The sequence below is a fragment of the Anomaloglossus baeobatrachus genome, chromosome 3 (genome assembly GCF_048569485.1).
Source record: "Anomaloglossus baeobatrachus isolate aAnoBae1 chromosome 3, aAnoBae1.hap1, whole genome shotgun sequence".
Taxonomy (NCBI): domain Eukaryota; kingdom Metazoa; phylum Chordata; class Amphibia; order Anura; family Aromobatidae; genus Anomaloglossus; species Anomaloglossus baeobatrachus.
Window position 1 is genome coordinate 372,894,400 of NC_134355.1, and position 21,712 is coordinate 372,916,111.

General features: G+C 43.6%; 1 protein-coding gene across 1 annotated transcript in view; it reads left to right on the forward strand.

Annotated features, from left to right (window-relative positions):
- The window catches only part of SNAP91 (synaptosome associated protein 91), a 198,609-nt gene that overhangs the window by 41,065 nt on the left and 135,832 nt on the right, over positions 1-21,712 (forward strand). Inside the window, exons 3-4 of the mRNA XM_075341499.1 lie at positions 14,347-14,489; positions 18,274-18,349. Coding sequence (XP_075197614.1) covers positions 14,347-14,489; positions 18,274-18,349 — 219 coding nt within the window. The remainder of the gene's footprint in view (positions 1-14,346; positions 14,490-18,273; positions 18,350-21,712) is intronic.

The window sequence follows — 21,712 nt, forward strand, 5'->3', positions numbered from 1 at the left end:
ACTTCCTCCCATTCCTATTGTCCCAACACCTGACTATGAATGCTGTTTAGAGTGTGCTCCAGCATGTAGATGACCGGAATTGTCATGCCAATGATGGCAACGTCACCGCTAAACATCTTCGTTGCCATTTTTAAACTTCGAAGAAGGGTGCGTAGGTCCTTGCTCTGAGACCACTCCAGCACTATGATCTGCCCCACCTCTGGATCTCTTTAGCCCAGGCTATACGTCATAAAGTATTGCAGCAGGGCTCGCCGGTGCTGCCGCAGACGCTGCAACATGTGTAGATTCAAATTCCAGCGTATCGGCACATCACATTTCAGGCGGTGAACCGCCAGACCAATAGACTTCTGGAGCGATGCAAGTTGTTGAGCTGCTGTGTGTGAACGGTGGAAGTGAGCACATAGCGAGCGTGCCCGCTGCAGAGGGTCATATAAGCCAGGATGGTGGTTTAAAAATTGCTGGACAAACCGGTTCAACACGTGAGACGTACAAGGCACGTGTGTCACATAGTCCTGACGAACGGCCGCAACCAAGTTTGCATCATTGTCGTACACGGCTGTGAAGTCACCACCGGAGTCCGCTCCATCAATTTGTACTCCGGTCGCCAGGTGACACCGTGTTCCTTTCGTGCATAGTGCTGATGATGGGAGAGGAGTCTATGCCGGTGGCCGCAGGTTCCGCTCACCCACTGGGCTGGGTTACCTTGAGATATGCAGAACCACTGGCTGACTGAAGGTGGTGGGTGTCTCACAGCTGAAGTACCATCATTCAGCTACAACCAATGGGATGACACCACACCCTTTTTTAGGCCCATCCTGTCTGCTGACCACTGCCAGACATAGCTCTGAACCTCTGGTTCCTGTTCCGCCCAGTTCTGTTTTGTGATTTTTTTTTTTTTTTTTGTGTGCAGACTACGGCTTGTTTCCGGACTACGTCTCCTGCCTGCTGTTTTTATATACCTCATTGCCCGATCCGCATTTGACCTCTACATGTTTTCTGATTTAAGTACTGGCCGTCCCATTCTGTTCATGTTACTCAAGTCATGGTTTGACCCTTCCTGACTACAACTCTCTCTCGGACTGCAGCCTTCCACAGGTATTGATCACCTTGGGCCCTGTGTAATTCCAAATCCCTGTATAGGGGTAAAGGGGTTTCAGGGTTCTGGGGGTCCTGCTTGGTGAGTGGCTTCCCTCTAGCCTATCCTTTACAGCCCGTCTGAGTGTGTGGATCAAGACAGGCGTTACACCGTGCCCCCTGCAGAAGGCCATGTAGGCCGGGATATTGGTTTAAAAATTGTTAACCAGGTTCAACACGTGAGCCATATAAGGCACGTGTGTCACATTGTCACGGCGAAGGGCCGCACCCAGGGTTGCATGATTATCGTACTTGGCCTTCCCTGGCTGCTGGTTGAGTGGGGAAAACCATTGATGAAACTCTCTCACTCTCCAGAGCTTACCGTCCACAACTCCTCAGTGGTATGACTCACATTTCCCAGACATTTCAAAGTAAAGAGTCGACCACCTGATGCCGTTGAGCTGTGCTGCCAGCATAGTAAGGAGGTGTGCGGGATTCCTTGTGCACAGTTACAACGCTGGTGACCTTACAATACAGGTTTTGAGCGGAGGTTGAGGACCTAGACTAGGTTGAGGAGACAGAAGCAGTGTATTAACTTCTACATACAGAGGAAGGATTGACACACAACTCGTGGGGACGGAAAGACTTGTACAGCAGACCCTTCTCCATCTCTCCCCACAGTAACCCATTGCCCAGTCAGCGACATGTAACACCCCTGTCCATGCTTACTGGTCCAAGTATTGGTGAAATACACCCTGTCACACACAGACTTTCTCAAGGAAGCGGTGATGTTGTTGTGTGCGACATGCTGGTGTAGCGCGGGCACGCCTTTCTTGGAGGAGGAGGGGCAACTGGGCATTGGCTCTTGGAGCACTGCGATGGGCATAAGGTCTCGAAAATCCTGTGTTCAAAAGGTTGGAAATGCAGCATTTCTGTAGCCAAAAGTTTGCAGATGCGGAAAGTCAACCACTAAGCCATGTCATCCCCTTCGAAAATCATGTAAAACACAGCAAGGGGACTCCAACCACAGTCTCCCTCGTTTCTAAAAATTGGGCCACACAAACCCCACTTCACTGGCATCAGTTGTCCCCCAGTTGCAATCTTAAAAAGATGCTTTGCATGAAGCACTCTCAAAAATACACCAGACTTTCGCCTCCCCTGGATGACACAGGGGTAGAAAAGTCCTCTGTGATCCATGACTTCCTCATCTTGAACATTAGTCTGTCTACATTGTCAGTGGACAGATGCGTGCGCTTATCTGTCAGCACACCCCCAACAGCACTGAAGACACGTTCCGAGAGAACACTTACTGCGAGACTTGACAAGATCCCCAAGGCGTAAGTGGCGAGCTCAGGCAATTTATCCAGATTGGAAGCCTAAAATGAGCAAGGCTCAAGTTGCACAGTATTGGCATCGATGTTCACTTGCATATACTCATGTGTCTCCTCCTCTTTTTCCTAGTCCAGCTGTTTTGTTTTCGCATGAGTATATGTCCTTCTCACTTTCCCATGTGTTTGTGGTGTGTTGTGAGTTGTTTGCCACCTTTTGGACACCTTTTGAAGGTGTTTTCTATGTGTTTTTATGTGATTGTGTTTGCCTGCCATTGTTTGTAATGGGGGTTCGAGAGGTTCGTCGAACCGAACTCTAACGCGGTCTCCGTTTGACGAACCGAACTTGAGCCTTTAGAGGCTCGCTCATCTCTAAACAGGACATAGAATAGAGCAGTAACTTTTTGGACACCATCATTAAACTACTGAACAATGAAATAGAGACATCCCTGTACAAGAAGCCAATTGACCGTCCAACATACCTGAAATGGGACAGTTTTTCATCCAAAACAAACTCTATAGTGTACAGTCAGGCCATCAGGTACAATCGGATATGTTCCAACACTACAGATAGAGACAATCGCCTTAAGGGCCTCAGAGACCTTTTTAAATCAAGGCTACCACCCAAGAACAATTGAAAACCAAATTACAACAGCCACCAGAATACCAAGAAACCATCTCCTACATTATAAAACTAAAGAAGAAAACAACCGGGTACCTCTTGCAATCACCTACAATCCAAATCTGGAGGTGTTTAAGAGGATCTGCACGGAAACTAAAACCATTAAATCTATTTTTCGAGACCCCCCCCCCCCACCTTCTGTGTTTTTATAGACAGCCCCCGAATCTAAGAAGCATCATTGTCAGAAACTCTCTATCCTCTCCAACAACAGGAACACTTCCTGCAACCAGAAAAAAATGTAAGACCTATCCATTTATTTTGACAACAGACAAGATAGATTCCCAGATCACATCAGGACTACAAGATCCCAGGTACCTTCAGCTGCACCACAACCAATGTGGTGTACTTAATTATATGTACCAAATGTCCAACTGGGGCTCTGTATGTAGGGGAGACAGAACAACAGCTCAGGACAAGTGTGAATTTTCACCGCCACACAATTAGAGAAAAAAGGATGGATCTACCTGTGGCCAAATATTTTTGTAACTTAGGCAACAACATCATGGACATGAAATTGCTGGTATTGAAAGGAAATTTCAAGTCCCAGAAAGACAGGAGAGTCTGGGAGTACAAACTTATGATGACCTTTTGACACATTCAGAGCAGGAATGAATGTGTCACATGGATTTATGTCTTTTTACATCAATTAAGAAATGTTCTCCTCAGACCATCTGGGGGCATCCTAGCTCTGGACCAGACCCCAATCAGAGGACAATAAAACTTTCACACTGCTTATCTATGAACTGCAGCAATATTTATGGCCACAATAGTTTGTCCTCTTGCCATAGTGATAGTTCTGCTTCACATATCTTGTTTATTTACTGCTCTATTCTATGTCCTGTTGTGTATAAATATGTGACTCTTCAGATTTTGTATTATACTGAGCCTGAAGAAGTGACCTGAGTAGTCTCGAAAGCTGCAATATATTACCACCTTTTTCAGTTAGCCATTAAATGGTACCACTGAGGACTCTGTTCTTTTAAACAATTTTGAATAAGAAACCTTCCAGTTTGAACTGGAAACATGGAAGACAATAAGGATTTTTAAATTTTTTCTTTTTTTTTTTTTTTTTTTTTATCGTGTTATTTTCATATGACAGTAAATTTTCCATTTCACTTGGAAATCGCGGTCCCAGAGTCTGGCGGAAAAGTGGAGAGGCCACAATCCAAGCTTCTTGAGGTCTAGTGTGATGTTTCCTCAATCAGTGATGGGAGCCATGTTATCTGCTGGTGTAGGTCCACTGTGTGTTATCAAGACCAAAGTCAGCGAAGCAGTCTACCAGGAAATTTTAGAGCGCTTCATGCTTCCCTCTGCTGACAAGCTTTTTGGAGATGGAAATTTAATTTTCCATCAGGACTTGGCACCTGTCCACACTGCCAAAAGTACCTATACCTGGTTTACTAACCACCTTATCACTGTGCTTCTTGATTGGCCAGCATACTCACCTGACCTAAACCCCATAGAGAATCCTATTGGGTTTTGCCAAGAGGAAGATAAGAGACACCAGACCGAACAATGCAGACGAGCTGAAGGCTGCTATCAAAGCAACCTGGGATTCCATAACACGTCAGCAGTGCTGCAGGCTGATCACCTCCATGCCACGACGCATTGATGCAGTAATTCATGCAAAAGAAGCCCTGACCAAATATTCAGTGCATTTACTGTACAGACTTTTCTTTTTTTTTTTTTTTTTTTTTTTTCAGTAGGCGCCAACATTTCTGAGTTTAAAATAATTCTTTCAGTTGGGCTTATATAATATTCTAATTTCCTGAGATAATGACTTTGGATTTCCATTGGCTGTAAGCCATAATCCTCAACATTAACAAAAATAAACACGTGAAATAGATCATTCTGTAATGACTCTATATATAATATATGCATTTCCCTTTTTGTATTGAATTACTGAAATTACCTTTTTGATGACATTCTAATTTATTGAGATACTTTTATATTGATTTCTTAATAATAAAGCATCTGTAATCTATGCAGAGGCCTTTTCTGACTCAGCAGATAGAAGAATGATTTGGAACTCGCACTTCTCTGAAATTTGTTGTTTCCTGTCCGATCTGTCATACATGTTAACGCTACCTTAGAATGGTCATGCTTTAGCGGACCTCCAGATTGTTTCCTCTTGTAATATTACATGTTGGAGAGAGGATAATGTCCTGATAGCTTGGGGTCTAAGGATTTCAGAACCCTAAGGGTGCGTGCCCACAATCACTATTTGCAGTGTTGTTTTTTACGCAGCATGGTTCAGCGGTGTACAGTACAAGCATAGTGGATGGGATTTCTGAATCCCGTGCCCACTATGCTACGCCCCCCCACCCCCTGCAGCGAACACTGACCTGCGGGCATCCTCTGTAGGGAGAACACGAGCAGCACACTGCAGTGCCTCGAGCCCTGATTGTGGGCACAGTCATCTGCGGTCTCCTGCGGAGGAGACGCACGGTCCCGCAGGCAGGACCTGCTGCTCTCTGAACACAGGCAGTCCTGATCATGGGCACATACCCTAAGATCGTGGCTTTGTAGCACCCTGTTTTGATTACAGCAGAGGTACGTACACCTCTTTGGTTATTGAAATGCAACCACTCTGCTTTCCTTGACAGTCTTGTAGAGGCCTTACAAGCGCACCTCCGCTCCATTCATGCCACAGCTCTTCGCCTTGGATTCCTAAAGCCCCTTTTGTCAGGTTCATGGGGGGCCTCGTTGTGAAAATGAGTCATTTTTATTTTCTATCCTATCGATTTTAGAGGATAACTTGTGTTTTTAAGAAAACTACTATAAATCTGTGTGCGCGCAGTGCATTTTTGATGCAGATTTTGGCACACATCTGCATACCTATCTTTATGCCAGCAAAGTCAGTGAGAATTCTGAAGTGCTGTGCGCATGTTAATTTTTTTTTTTTTTTCCTTGCAGCTTTGGTGCAGAAAAGAATCTGCAGCATGTGAATTTTTGGTGCGTTTTGTTTTTTTTGTTTTTTTTTTTTTAAGCCCATTCACTTAAGAAAAACACATGGAACAATGCATGCATTGTTCTGCCAGAAGGGGCAGAAAATGTCTTCAATGTGCGCTCATAGCCTGGAACATGCTTGTTAATTTAGGGGTACTTCTCACATAGCGAGATCGCTGCTGAGTCACGTTTTTTGTGATGTACCAGTGACCTCATTAGCGATCTCGCTGTGTGTGACACTGAGCAGCGATCTGGCCCCTGCTGTGAGATCGCTGCTCGTTACACACTGCTCTGGTTCCATTTTTTTTGGACGTTGCTCTCCCGCTGTGAAGCACACATCACGGTGTTTGACAACGAGAGAGCAACGATCTGAATGTGCAGGAAGCAGGGAGCCGGCTGCTGACAGCCTTCGGTAGCTGTAACCAAGGTAAATATTGGGTAACCAAGCAAAGTGATTTGCTTGGTTACCCGATATTTACCTTGGTTACTAGCGTCCGCCGCTCTCAAGCTGCCAGTGCCGGCTCCCTGCTCCCTGCACACGTAGCTGGAGTACACATCTGGTAAATAAGCAAAGCGGTTTGCTTAGGAACCCGATGTGTACCCAGACCAGGAGTGCAGGGAGCCAGCGCGAAGCGGTGTGCGCTGGTAACCAAGGTAAATATCGGGTAACAAAGCGCTTGGTTACCTGATATTTACCTTAGTTGCCAAGCGCAGCATCGCTTCCACACGTGGCTGGGGGCTGGTCACTGGTCGCTGGTGAGATCTGCCTGACTGCTCACCAGCGACCGTGTAGCGACGCTCCAGCGATGCTGACCAGGTCAGATCGCTGATGGGAACGCTGGAGCGTCGCTAAAGTGTGACGGTACCCTAGATCTGAGCTCTTTTCTGCTAAATGTGTGAAAACGGGATGTAATCTTTTCCATCTCCAATGTAGCAAATGCTAGAGCTCCGTGCATATACTTTCTATAAAATGAGTATCACTCCATCCATATATAAACGGAATTATTTCAGGAAAAAAAATCTCTGCCGTGAATGAAAATAAAATGAAGTGACGCTTCCTCGTTTTTTAACCCTTCGAGGTATTGCTGCCGTACTATATGAAGTGAGTAATGTGAGGTGTTGCTGATTCACCAGCAGACTGCTTTTGGCAGGCTTCTGTTCCCACATCAGGGAATTACTTGCACTGTGAAAATGGATTCTGTATTATGTAGTAATTGGAGGCTGAGTAACGGATTCCCAGTATAACTGAAGAAACGCTGCTTTTAGTCCCTAGCAGTACCCTTCATGGGGGGATACCGAGGGATTAAACGAAAATGTAACCATGCTAACCTTGATAAACTCCTCTGGGTTGCTGTTATTGCACATTATTTTTTTTATTATATTTAATGGGTGTGTTTCCACGGTCTTGCATGGCGGCTTCAATAGAATAGGGTGCTTGTGTTTTTGCAGAGTAGAAATCCTACAGGATTGGGGACATAAAGCTAGCTCCATTTATATAAGAGCTTTCTTGCACACTACGATTTGTGGTATTCCTCCATTGGCCTGTACAGTGAGAATATATCTATCTATCTATCTATCTGACCCAGGAGATGTAACTTAAATGGTAGTCTTTTTCTTGTCTCATTACCCTTATAAAGGTGGAGTACTGTGGACCAATACACAGTAAATATTATAGGCGATTGTCACGAATCTCCATATGCCATACATTTTATATACTGTGTGTGTGTGTGTATGTGTAATATATATATATTTGGGTATGTATGTCATGGGCAAAAGTGTTGGTACCCCTGAAATTGTTCAATAAAGTGTAGTTTTTCTCCCATAAAATAATTGCGTTGTTGTAAACACTGTTTGCTCTTTTTGTGTGTATTGGTACAGCAATAACAAACAAAACAAAAAAACAGAGGAAAAAGTAAATTGGGCGTAATTTTTACTCCAAAACCCCCAAAATGGGCCACTTTTTCAAAATTATCTGTAAACAACTTTTGTTTCAAGCATGTGATGCTCGCTCAAACTCACCTGTGGCAAGTAACTGGTGTGGGCAATATGAAAAGCTCCCTTTTTATGTAGTTTCAGGTGTGAAGTTGACACATTCTTTGCATTTTGTCTGTGTGTGCGCCACACTAAGCATGGAGAACAAAGTAGAGAAGAGAACTGTCTGAGGACTTGTAAGCTTGATATTTTTCAGCAATTTGATTTTCAACACTCTCCAGTCCATCTCCAGAGATCTTTATGTTCCTTTGTCCACAGTTCGCAACATAATAAAGAACTTTACAACCCATGGTAATGTAGCTAACCTCCCTGAACGTGGACGGCATAGAAAAATTGAAGAAAGGTTGTATCACAGGATAATTGGGATGGTGGATAAGCTGCCCCAATCAAGTTCCAAAGAATTTCAAGCTGTTCTGCAGGCTTAGTGCACACTTAGGACGCATTAGTTTATCACTAGTGTTGAGCGAGTATGCTTGTCACTACTCGGTACTCGCACGAGTATCACTGTACTCGGGCTACTCGGCGGGGACCGAGTAATTTCGCGATACTCGTGCTGTACTCGTGGTCTTCATGTTGGCGCTCTTTTGAGAGCCAGCCCTCATGCAGGGATTGGCTGGCAGACCGCAATGCCACAGCCCTGTTGTGGAATTGCAGTGATTGGCCGGCCCTCACAGAATGACCGTGCCTTTAGCCCGACACTTCCCCGCTCGGCTACGGCCCCTCCCGCACTCCACTCCGCGTGTGTATATATATATATAATATATAATATATATATATATATATATATATATATTATATGCACGCTTACACACACACGCACGTTTTTTTTTTTTTTAATTTACAGTTTTATGGTTTCTACATGCTGCCGGTGGTCATTTCACAAAAATACTCGGGTCTCCCATAGGATAACATTGGGCTCGGTGCTCGGGCCGAGTACACGAGTATCTTGGGATGCTCGGCCCGAGCCTCAAGCACCCGAGCTTTTTAGTACTCGCTCATCACTATTTATCACTCAACATTTGAATTAAATTAAAAGCTATGGCCGGAGACCAAACAAGACCCCACTGCTGACAGACATAAAAAAGCTATACTGCAGCTTGCCAGGACATATGTGAGTAAGCCAAAATCCTTCTGGGAAAGTGTCTTCTAAACAGATGAGACCAAGATAGTGTTTTACCAAAAAGCTCATAATTCTACTGTTTACCGAAAACAGAATGAGGCCTACAAAGAAAAGAACACCATACTTAGTCAAATATGGTAGAGTCTAAAATATGTTTTGGGATTGGTTTTCTGCATCTGGCACTGGGTGCCTTCACTGTCTGCAAGGCATCATGAAATCTGAAGATTACTAAAGTATTTTGGGTCACAATGTAGTGCCTAGTATCAGAACGCTGGGTTTGCGCCCTAGGTCAAGGGTGTGACAACACAGCTTTTGGCTACTTGTGTGGGGGTGAAGTGTTCTTAATTAGGCCAGACGTATGGGTCTTTTTGTGTGTTAAATCAAGAGAAGTTAACCATTGTCTCTTCCCAGACTGATCAGAGCCTTATTGTCTATAAATGTATATTGCCACAGCCCCTCTGACTGCATAGTTCAAAGGTTAATTTATTAAGCTGTCTGATTTGAACTTGCGTCCAATGAGAGAGCACTCATCTCCAACCAATCTTGTAAGGCACAATTCCCTGAATTGAGAACTGACAGCTATAGAAGGGCCTTGCTTCTGTCGCCAGTGTATTATTCTACATGCCCCAGCTGAGGAACTTCGGCTCCAGTTGGGGAATCCCAGAACTGTACCAAGAGTACATAATTCTACATAATTTCACCTGAGGATCTTCATCTCTGACTGAGGAAATCCAGAATTGCTTCCTAAGGTTGCCGCTATCTCTTCTCAGTGGGTGCCCGCCAAAAGCTGGGTCCTGCTGGACTGGGCTAGTTGGCCCTGGAAGCCTCAAAATCTTGAAGACTTTAATCCCTGACGGTATTTAAACCATCTTGTGTTTTTGCTGTTGGTGAACCAATAAAGTCTTACCATTGTGTGGTTCACACACCCTGTGTTGTCTGAGTAGTATTTTGCCCACGGGGAAGGAGTGTTCAGTGGGATGAGCTGTGGTCCGTGCATTCTTTATAAAGACAGTCAGGCCAGCAGACGAGAGAACCCACTGACCATGTCTCCACAAAGGGGACAATGACCACAAACATACTTCAAGAAGCCACCAGAAATGGATGGAAACAAAGAACTGTAGAGTTTTGCAGTGGCCAGCAATCGGTCCGGATATAAATCCTAGTGAACACCTGTGGTGAGATCTTAAAATTGTTCCTGTGAGAAGGCACCTTTCAAATATGAGACCTGGAGCAGATTGAAAAGGACAAATGGTGCAAAATTCCAGTTGAGAGATGTTGATTATTATAGGAAGCGATTGATTGCAGTTATTTATTCCAAGGGATGTGCAACCAACTATTGAGTCAGGGATGCCAACCAATTTGTCTGGCCCATTTTTTGGGGGGGGGTTTGTGTGAAATTCTGTCCAATTTGTGTTGTGTGTTTTTTTTTGTTTTTTTTTTTTTTTTTTGTTTTTTTTTTACTTGTTACTTTCAAACATTAAAGATATAAATTTTGTTATGGTGAAGAATCAACAACAAGTGGGACACAATTGTGAAGTTGAACGAAATTTATTGCTTATTTTAAACTTTTGTAAGAAAGAATAAACTGAAAATTGGGGCGTGAAATATTATTCGTCCCCTTTAAGTTAATACTTTGTAGCGCCACCTTTTTCTGCGATTTACAGCTGCAAGTCGCTTGGGGTATGTGTTTATCAGCTTTGCACATCGAGAGACTAAAATTCTTGCCCATTCTTCCTTTGCAAACAGCTGGAGCTGAGTGAGGTTGGATGGAGAGCGTTTGTGAACAGCATTTTTCAGCTCTTTCCACAGATTCTCGATTGGATTCAGGTCTGGACTTTGACTTGGCCATTCTAACACCTGGATACGTTTATTTGTGAACTATTCCATTGTAGATTTTGCTTTTATGTTTTGGATCATTGTCTTGTTGGAAGACTAATCTCCGTCCCAGTCTCAGGTCTTTTGCAGACTCAAATAGGTTTTCTTCAAGAATGGTCCTGTACTGTATTTGGCTCCATCCATCTTCCCCCTCAATTTTAACAATTTTCCCTGTCCCTGCTGAAGAAAAGCAGGCCCAAACCACGATGCTGCCACCACCATGTTTAACAGTGGAGTTGGTGTGTTCAGGGTGATGAGCTGTGTTGCTTTTACGTCAAACATATCGTTTAGCATTGTGCCCAAAAAGTTCAATTTTTGGTTTCATCTGACCAGAGCACCTTCTTCCACATGTTTGGTGTGTCTCCCAGGTGGCTTGTGGCAAACTTTAAATGACACTTTTTATGGATATCTTTGAGAAATGGCTTTCTCCTTGCCACTCTTCCATAAAGGCCAGATTTGTGCAATTTATGACTGATTGTTGTCCTATGGACAGACTCTCCCACCTCAGCTGTAGATCTCTGCAGTTTATCCAGAGTGATCATGGGCCTCTTGGCTGCATCTCTGATCAGTCTTCTCCTTGTTTGAGATGAAAGTTTTGAGGGACGGCAGGGGTCTTGCTATATTTGCAGTGGTATGATATGCTTTCTATTTCAAAATGATCGCTGCAAGTGCTTCTGTTTTAAAGTTGTGGAAATCTTTTTGTATCCAAATCCGGCTTTAAACTTCTCCACAACAGTATCTCAGACCTGTCTGTTGTGTTCCTTTGGTCTTCATGATGCTGTATGCGCTTTAAACAGAACACTGAGACTATCACAGAGCAGGTGCATTTATACGGAGACTTGATTACACACAGGGGGCTTATATTTATCATCATCAGTCATTTAGGACAACATTGGATCATTCAGAGATCCTCAATGAATTTCTGGAGTGAGTTTGCTGCACTGAAAGTAAAGGGGATGAATAATATTGCACGCCCCAATTTTCAGTTATTCTTTTTTTACAAAAGTTTTAAAATAAGTAATTTCATTCAACTTCACAATCGTGTCCCACTTGTTGATTCTTCACCATAACATTAAAATTTCTTTTTTTTTTTTTTTTGTTTCAAGCCTGAAATGTGGGAAAAGGTTGAAAAATTCAAGGGGGCCAAATACTTTCGCAAGGCAGTATAGTAGTAGTTTTTTTTTTTTTTTGTTTTTTGTTTACATGGGCATAAGGGTGGCATAAAGGTGAAATTGGCTATACCTGTATGTCTACTGATGAGGGATTGTTTGGCAAAAATCCTCTTATCTTCTATCTTTCGGGCTATGGGGCATGTGCTGCCCAGAAGATAAGACTGCCTCCAGTCTTCATTATACAGGATTTTTCCTCCCCTTCTTTTCCCTGGTGTTCCTGTGATGTCAGATGAGAAGCTGGAAATCTCTCGCCTTCGCATTATGCCAGCCGTCCCTCTCTGCACTGTTCTGCCCTCCTGTGGGCACAGGCTTCAATTTTGCTGTGCGCAGGCACCAGGGAGTCACTGCTACTTCACAGCACAGGGGAGAGACGGCCGCGCGCCTGAAGTCACAGGGACTCTGAAGAGAAGGGGAGGAAGAATCCTGTATAATGAAGACTGGAGGCAGGTTTATTTTCTGGGCAGCACACGCCATATAGTCCGGAAGATATGAAAGAGTACTTTTGCCAAATCGGAGGCATACAGGTATGGCTAATTTCACCTCTATGCCACCTGTATGCTCATATTAATAACTATAAAAAGCAACACATGTGCTTTTATGGCATAGCTAAAGAACATGCACAGAAGGCTCATGAGTGAGAATTGGTGGTTATGCTAAATTTGCTGCGGATTGGAGATGAATGAACTCTTGGAAGTTCGGATTCTGCTGGTCCAGCTAAACTTTTTTTAAGTTCTGTTTTGGACCCAGACTTGACCTGAACTTCATTTGAAGACCCTAATTGGGCAGTTCGGGTCTCCGCCCATATGCAGGCAGCCATAAACACATCAGGGTGTGCAGAGTTTTTTTTTTTTTATTTTTATTTTTTTGTGTGCACACTACATCTGATCACACTGTTGTTACCCCCCCCCCCCCCTCCCAGTGTGAGCTGTGCCAATGCTAGTGGCTTGCGCTGGGCTGAGCACCAAGTGTACCCCAGCACAGCACTGCTCGTACAAGTGATTTGTGATTTGCATTCGTACTGCACCCAAACTTTGCTTTCTTTGAAAAGTCTGAGTTTGTACCGAACACCAAACTTCAGGTTGCCTCATCACTACGGAGTATCCAGCCACAGGGACCTTCACTGATTTAAAGGGAACCTGTCACCACTTTTTTGGCCTATAAGCTGCGGCCACCACCAGTGGGCTCTTATATACAGCATGTTAGAATGCTGTATATAAGAGCCCAGGCCGGGGTATAACATAAAAAACACTTTATAATTAGGGATGATCGAATACTTCGATTATTCGGCTTCGCGAATATTTTCCGAATACCTTGCCGCTATTCGAATATTCGAAGAGCAATGTAAGTCTATGGGAAAACCGCATAACTATTTGGTACTATTTGGGCTTCCCATAGGCTTGCAGTGCGCATCGAATAGCGGCGAGGTATTCGGAAAATATTTGCGAAGCCGAATATTTGAGGTATTCGATCATCCCTATTTATAATACTTACCGAACGGTCGTGCGGTGGGCCATATGCGTGTCACCGTTCTCCGGTGCCGGCGCCTCCTTTTTCGGCCATCTTCGTTCTTTCTGAAGCCTTTGTGCATGACGCGTCTACGTCATACACACTCGCCAGTCTTGCGCAGGCGCACTACAGTTCTTTGATCTGCCCTGCTCAGGACCTGAATGCCTTCTAGTGTGTATGATGTCGGACCCATCATGCACCGCAGCTAGAGAAGAAGAACAAAGATGGCCAAAAGAGGCGGCATCGGCACCAGACAACGGAGACACCCATAAGGCCCACAGCACAACCGTTGGGTAAGTATTATAAAGTGTTTTTTATGTTATACCCCCGGCCTGGGCTCTTATATACAGCATTCTAACATGCTGTGTATAAGAGCCCGGTAGTGGTGACCGCAGCTTATAGGCCGAAAAAGTGGTGACTGGTTCCCTTTAAAGATCTGATGAGAAGCCCCATGTTAATGTGGGTGGGGGGGCAATTCTAATGAACCATAATAACTATTTACCTAAATCATTGATGAAGAGGAACATGTTACAGCTTTTCAGGCTTAATTCCAGAAGTTTTTTGTTTTTTTTTTTTGCTAGAAGAGTGCGGCTTTCAGAATTATGCACCTTTTTAATGTTGTTTTTTTTTTTTTCTTCTTATTTTCAGATTTAATCCAAGCTACCAACGAGACTAATGTGAATATCCCTCAGATGGCAGACACATTGTTTGAGCGAGCCACAAATAGCAGCTGGGTGGTTGTGTTCAAAGCCTTAGTCACAACTCATCATCTGATGGTCCATGGTAATGAGGTAGGAATATCTATTATTCAGGCGTTTTATAAAGCCTATGCTAGTTGTTCTTCATTGTGGCAGCTGTTTAGGTTTTGATACTGTAAATGCAGAATTTCGTTTTTAAGAAGCATGTTTATTGTATGTGAAATTGTAATCCGTACTGTTAGGGTAGATCCACTAGGCATGGAGAAGCCGGGGGTTTCACCTGTAGATTTGGGCAGTTAAAATTCTCAGCGGAATAGAGTAGCCGGGATTGGGATGCTTCTACCAGATTGCAGCATGTCAATGTCTGTTCTATTGAAAAATGCTGATCATCCACTAACAATATAGCAGTTGTTGCAGATAGCTCATCTGACGTATTACAATGAATGTGCTTTCTCACAGATTATATATAAAAACAAAACAGCGTTCTGTTTTTAATCTGTTTCGCATCAAATAAATCTGTGTCCCCATGATGAGAAATAACACACGGATGTCTACAGTTTTAAAGGACTATGTCAGCACAGAATGACTGTTCAAACCAAGTACAGGAGCTCTGTCATAATGACTGGGCTAATAATTTAAATCCACCTTCCAATCTGCTTGTTTTCCTTCTATCTCCACCTTTCTTGGCTCTCTGAAGCCAGAGCAGTCAATCAAAGAGGGGAAGGTGGAGATGGAGGGTAAACAAGCAGGTGGGAAGATGTATTTAAATGTTTGGCCCCCACCATGATGCACTGTGGGCCTGTACCATGTCTACATAGTCACTGTTCAAAGTCCCTTTTTTAAAGAGAATTTGTAACCAGGATTTTACAATGTAATCTGACAGCAGCATGATAGAGGGGCTGAAATAGTGGCATAACTAGGGTTCAGCTCAGGGAGGGAAGCAAATATCTGAGTGGGCCTCTGTAGCCAGATAGCCATGTGTACAAGTACGGCGGTGCAGCATAATCATAAGTATATGGTAAAAGCAGATGCCTGGGCTGTTATTGAAAATCACTATACATAGGTTAACACCGATACCACTGCCATACGGAGACCGTATAGTGGTAGATATCTGTCCTGTAGAATATGTAAAAGGTTACAGTACAGTTATAGATGGGGACTTACAGCTGATGCTCTTTCTGAGGGAGTTGTTCACTTTTCCCTTGCGCCCCCCCTCCACCCGTCTGGCTCAGACCGACACAACTTCTTCTTGTCTGCATAACTACAAAAAAAGACACATTTGACTTCTCACATTTCCAGCCCTGATCCCCATGTATTCCAAACCTGCGCAAATGCCTGATCCTATTGTCACTCCGATGCTGAGCTTATATTAGTAATCAGTGAGCATTACCGTACTTGGGTGCTCAGTACTCGTAACAACCCGCTCGCTGCTCGGATGGGTGCGACTCTAGTACCTGAGTGTAATGGAAGTCAATGTTGAACTCTAGCATTTTTCCTGAAAATATAACAGAAAAATGCTTGAGTTCCCCATGACTTCCATTATACTCTGGTACTTGAGTTGTGCCCATCCAAGCGTATAGCTGCTTATTACGAGTATGGAGCATCAGAGCATGGTCGTGCTCACTCGTTAGTAGTCCCCATTACTTATCCTCTTAATACCCCACATCATATCCACCACTGTGTCTCCTGCATGGTAATAATGCCTCCTTTGTGCCCTCTAGATGGTAAAATTGCCTCCTAGAAAATACTAATCCCAGTGTCCACATTTTTTCTCCCTAGGTAGTAGTAATACACCCAGGGTGTCCATACCACAATACACGGAATGCTCCTAGAACAATAATGCTTAAGTGCCCACTTAACATGTAAGGCCATGTGTACACATTGCAATGCATTTTTTTTTTTTGCAGATTTAATCAATAGTGCAAGGAAAAAACGCATGCCAGCAAAGTCTGAGAATCCTCACTTTCTGTACATATGCTGCGTCTTTTTTTTTTTTCCTTGCAGATTTTGGTGCCGAAAAAAGCAGCAGCATGTCCAATTCTTTTTGCATAGTTCCCTGCGGATATAATCCACCGCAGTGGTTGAGCTCTATTTACTGCAATGGGATTAGATCTGTCACTGCTGCACTGACACTTCGCCTCACACACCATGCAGCCAGTGTGTGTGTGTGTGTGTGTGTGTGTGTGTGTGTGTGTGTGTGTGTGTGTGTGTGTGTGTGGCCTTAGCTCAGTAACCCTGGGTCATCATGGTGATGACCCAGAGTTGCCATTCCATGATCGGGTCTCTGTGATTGCATTACATGGAATTGATCGACAGGGTGAGCGATTCCTCTCCCTTCCCCCTGAATGCTGTGATCACATTGATTGCCCCCCACACTGTATCAATGGCCCCTAGTATTTTTCCCGTGAGCAAAAAAAAAAATCTTAAACTAATCTACCCATGGATCCTGTCCACCGACCAACAAAACAAACACTGTGATGTCAACGCGCCTGGGCAGGCAGAATCCCAGTCGCTCCATGCCCCCGCCTTGTCTGTCAGTTTCCCTGATGTTCATTGCTTTTCTGTAGCCAGCAGGCATAAATTGACCTGCGGTACATAGCACAAAAAGCGGCGGTCGTGCAGGGAGATCATGTGTCTCTGCTCTACTACAGAATTCAACTGTAACAGTGTGCTGCGCACACCCATACAGTGTACAATAACTGTAGCGCCATTGAGATCATACAACATTGATTTTTTTTTTTTCCCCCCAAACTACATAATAGAAATCCACATTCAAAATGGAGATTGAACCTAATAGTCTGTGTTACTCTTGGTTAGGGAGACTCGAACTTCATGCATATAGCTGCTCCACAGTGGCTTCCTCAGGAGTGCCAATTACAGGAACTCTAGCTACACTACCTACATGTGGAGATATCAACACCTATACAAAATACCTGCAGCAAGATTTGGTGGCAGCAAGCACTGAGTTTCAGTTTCTCAGTAAGGAGCAAACAAAACACTGAAGGTCTCCCTTGCCCTAACTCGGACGTACACTTTAACCCAAAGAACAATAAAAGTCTGCACCATATGAATAAGGCATAGAAGTTGTGCAATTCTCTTTTGTGGAGTAATGAAAAAAGCCGGAGCTTTTTGGGCCTATGGATCGTTTGTATGTCTGGATGAGGAAGAATGAAGTGAATATGCTGAAAACACCCTGCCTACAGTGAAGCATGGTGGCTCGGTGATACTTTGCTTCATTTGGCAATGGAAACCTACAGCGTGTGGAGAACAAGGTGGATTCAATCAAATATCAGGAAAATCTCCATGCCTTCTGTGAGGAAGCTGAAGCTAGGGTGTCACTGGACCTTTCAGCAGAACAACAATCCTAAGCATACCCAAAACTCCAGGTTTGAATGTGGAAAGCTGTAGAAAAACTCTGGTATGCTATCAGTCACCAGACTTTAACCTTTTAGAAAATCTTTAGTGGGATTAAAAGAAGGCATTTGCAGCTTGCAAACTTAAAAATATTAGTGAGACAAAAGACCGTGCGGAACGGGATGGGATTCTTTTGACTTCGCTCCCAGAAGGTGCTTATGCATCACATTTGCAACAGGTTATAGCATCCATAGGGGCTCTAAGTACTAAAGATAAGATGCTGGTCATGAAGGGGTTGAATTCTGTGTTGAATTTGGAGAAACCACTTGTTATATTAGTTGTGTTGAGCCATATAGATTGCAGTAAACCAAACCGAAACAAACAGCAGAAAGTTTGTCAATTTTGCTGATAAACCTTTTTTGTAATGGGGGTTGAATACATTTGATCACAACTGTACTTAAAATAAACATACTAAAAATGCAGCACATTGTCTGGTATAATTTTTTTTTTTTATCTATTGCAGAGATTCATCCAATATTTGGCATCACGAAACACACTATTTAATCTTAGCAACTTTTTGGACAAAAGCGGATCACATGGTAAGGTTGGTGGTGGGTTGTTTTTAAAGGCGTGTTTTTTTTTGTTTTTGTTTTTTTTTTATTTTAAAGGGAATCTGTCAGATCAACTTTCCTAAGCCATCTATATGGGCATCTAGGTCCTAGATCTGAAGAAAATGATTCCTTTATCTGCCATCCAACATTTTTTCAGAGAAATGTTTTTCTTAATATTTAAATTTGCTGCTAAGCATTATGGACACATCTGCCTCCAGGGCTTATTTAGTGTAAACCTCATTTGAGACATATGAGTGACACACTAGTAACCCCCCTTTCATTTAAAAATAAGCCATGGAAGCAGATTCTCTGGGAGTTGTAACCGGACCATAAATCTTTTAACAGTCCATTTACATGTAGCGAGGGAAGTAAATATTAAACACGTCACTAATTTTCTAAGAAATATATTTCTAAAGGTGCTTTGCCAGGAATTTCTCACAAGATGTTAACAACCCATCCAATCCATACAAGCAAAGAAATAAAAATAATCCTGTTCATGATCTGAAATGAGACATGATACAGGGAAAATGTATTGAACACACTTACTGACATTTTATTTAATACGTCGTACAAAATTCTTGTGTTAGTGATGATGACTTCAAGACACACTGTATGGCGAAAATAGTTGCATGCATTGCTCAGGTACAACTTTGGCCCATTCTTCCACACCAAACACTCTTCAAATCCTGAAGGTTTCTTGGACTTCTTCTATGATCTCTGAGCTTTAGTTCCTTCCATAAATCTTCTATTGATTCAGGTCAGGTAATTGGCAGGGCAATTCTAGCAGCTGTATTTACTTTCTCTGAAACCAATTGAGCGAGATTCCGTGGCTGTGTTTGGGATCAATTGTCTTGCTGAAACGTCTACCCTTGTTTCATTCTAATCATCCTGGTAGGTGGCAGCCTATTTTTTTTTTTTTTTTTTTTTATCAAGACCTGTTAATGTACGTTTGTCCATTTATCTTTCCTTCAATTACAGGAAGTTTGCTAGTGCTGTATGATTAAAAAAAAAAAAAAAAATAGCCCAACACCATGATGTTACAAGTCATGTCTTGCAAGGACAAATGTCAGCAAGCGGGGACACCACAGGCCACTTCATCTCCGGCCCAGATGGCATCATCCACACTCTCTGCGTAACTAGATGTGCTCAGGCGCTCGGGACATTTGTCCTTGCAGATCGAGTGTATCCCTGGATGTACTTACATTTAAAGGGATTTGAAGTGGAGATCCAGGGCCTCCAGCAAGGAAACATTACTGTATAGGGTTTACTCTCTCTGGGATTTGAAATGGAATCTAGGGATTCTCTTTATGGAAACATTAGTATATAGGTAAATTGGACAGCTGAATATATAACCTAGAGGGCTGACTGAGATCCTCTGCCCTAAACGGCCACACAAGTGCACCATCCATAAGCCTTGCATCAGGACTATAGGTGTCTTCTACCCTGAATAGTGATATCTTCTCTCTGCTGAGACAAGAAAAGTGGACCATATAAGGAGGACACTACTAGTCCTTTTAGGAGACTGTACTTAGACAGATCAAGCAAGCACGTTTTGCTGCAACCAGTGTATTAATCTTGGATGCTGTTCCAAGTGTTGTTGGATATTTACCCCTGATGAACCCCCGACCATTCAGTTAGGAGGGGGGGAAATGCGTCGGGGAGAGAAGCTGTGGGTACCAGCCTTGGTGGACCCAGTAGCTCTTTCCTAACTGCTGTTTATACAGTATCTAGACTGAAATATAGAATCCAGTCTTGTTCAGGAACCATTATAATTATTTGTATTTTTTTACGTTGTCCTGGTCTTACACTATGCACCTGGTTTGGTGGTGGGTTTCAGGCCAGTGAAGAACAGGGATAGCAAGGGACAGCCACCCGGAGCGGGGGGTGTTCAAAACATTATAATACCCTCCGCAGTCAGGCAGGAGAAATTGAGGATCATCTAGCTCCTCTAAGATCATCTAGAGTGTATCTAACTATCATCCTATTCCTGCACGGCCTTTCCTGCTCTTCATTAGACCTCTCACTAATACACTGTCATGTGTTTTATATGTTATTTGACATTGGTGTCGTATATTGTTTTTACTGAATAATATTAAAGGATATTTTTTTTATAGAGGTTTGTTTAGGTGGTTTCTTTTGAATCTTACCTCGTGAGTTTATCACAGTTGTGGTTCTAAACTGGAATCCTTACCCTCTAGGAGTACATTGTTGAGCAAACTTTAAGGCTATGTGCCCACGCTGCGGAAAGTTTGCCACGATTTTTTGGCGGAAATTCCGCGGATTTTTCAAAAATTCGCAGTACAGCGAGTCACCAGCCATTTCTATGGCATTTTGGAACTGCTGTGCCCATGCTGCGTTTTTTTCCGCAGTGGAAATAATGCGAATTTACCTGCAGAACAATCTGCAGCATGTGAATTATTCCTGCGGATTTCTCCGCAGGGTCCCATACTTACCTGCCTTGATAGCAGATACCAGAGTCACTTCCTCCAGTGCAGAGGACGGCAGTGGAGCCAGGAGCAGGAAAAAGGAGGTGGGCAGTGCCTGCACGAGCTCCGGTCATGTGACAGCCAGAGCTTGTTCAGGCCCGCCCACCTTCTCCTGCACAGTGCAGACGCTGACACACAAGCCGGAAAGTGAAGTGCTGCGTGATGGAGGTAAGTATGAACTCCCCAATCACTCCAGGACTTGTTCTGCATTGAGGATGCAGTGCCGAAGCCATGGTACGGTGTCCTCAATGCAGAATGCCCGCAGCATATCCGCAGGACATTCCGCAATACAACCGCAGCATGTAAACAGACAAAGTTCTGCTGCGGATTTCTGGGAGCTCCTGCAGAATGTCCTGGACACTTTCCCTGTGGGCACATAGCCTAAGACTGTCTGCTCGCTGCAGTTTTGTGTTGCCCTTTAAAACTGCACCCTCTGGTCTGAAAAAATGCAGCCGGTGGTCACAAAGATGCATCCAAAAGCACATTCATTTTCCATGCATTTTTGACCGTGTGGGTTTTTTTTTTTTTCTTTTTATTGTTCAATGGAGAATAATAGTGATGGGCAGGCTTGAACTGTAAATTCTGCCCCCCCCCCCCACCTCCTCCCACGGGTTCAAAGGCACCCGAGTGCCCCGCCCTGGGGTTCTCAGGGAATCTGCACTTGAGAAATAAAAAATAAATAAAAATAAAGCGAGAGCGCGCTATACTTAACGTGTCTAAGGCGCGGCTGTACCTGTCCCCACAGCCTCTCATTCACTTCTGGGGCTGCTCATACATATTTACTGGTTCCTCACCCATTGACATCTGTGGTTGCAGTCAGACTCGCCTTCCACGCTGAGTGACTGTGTCTGACGCTTCCAATCAC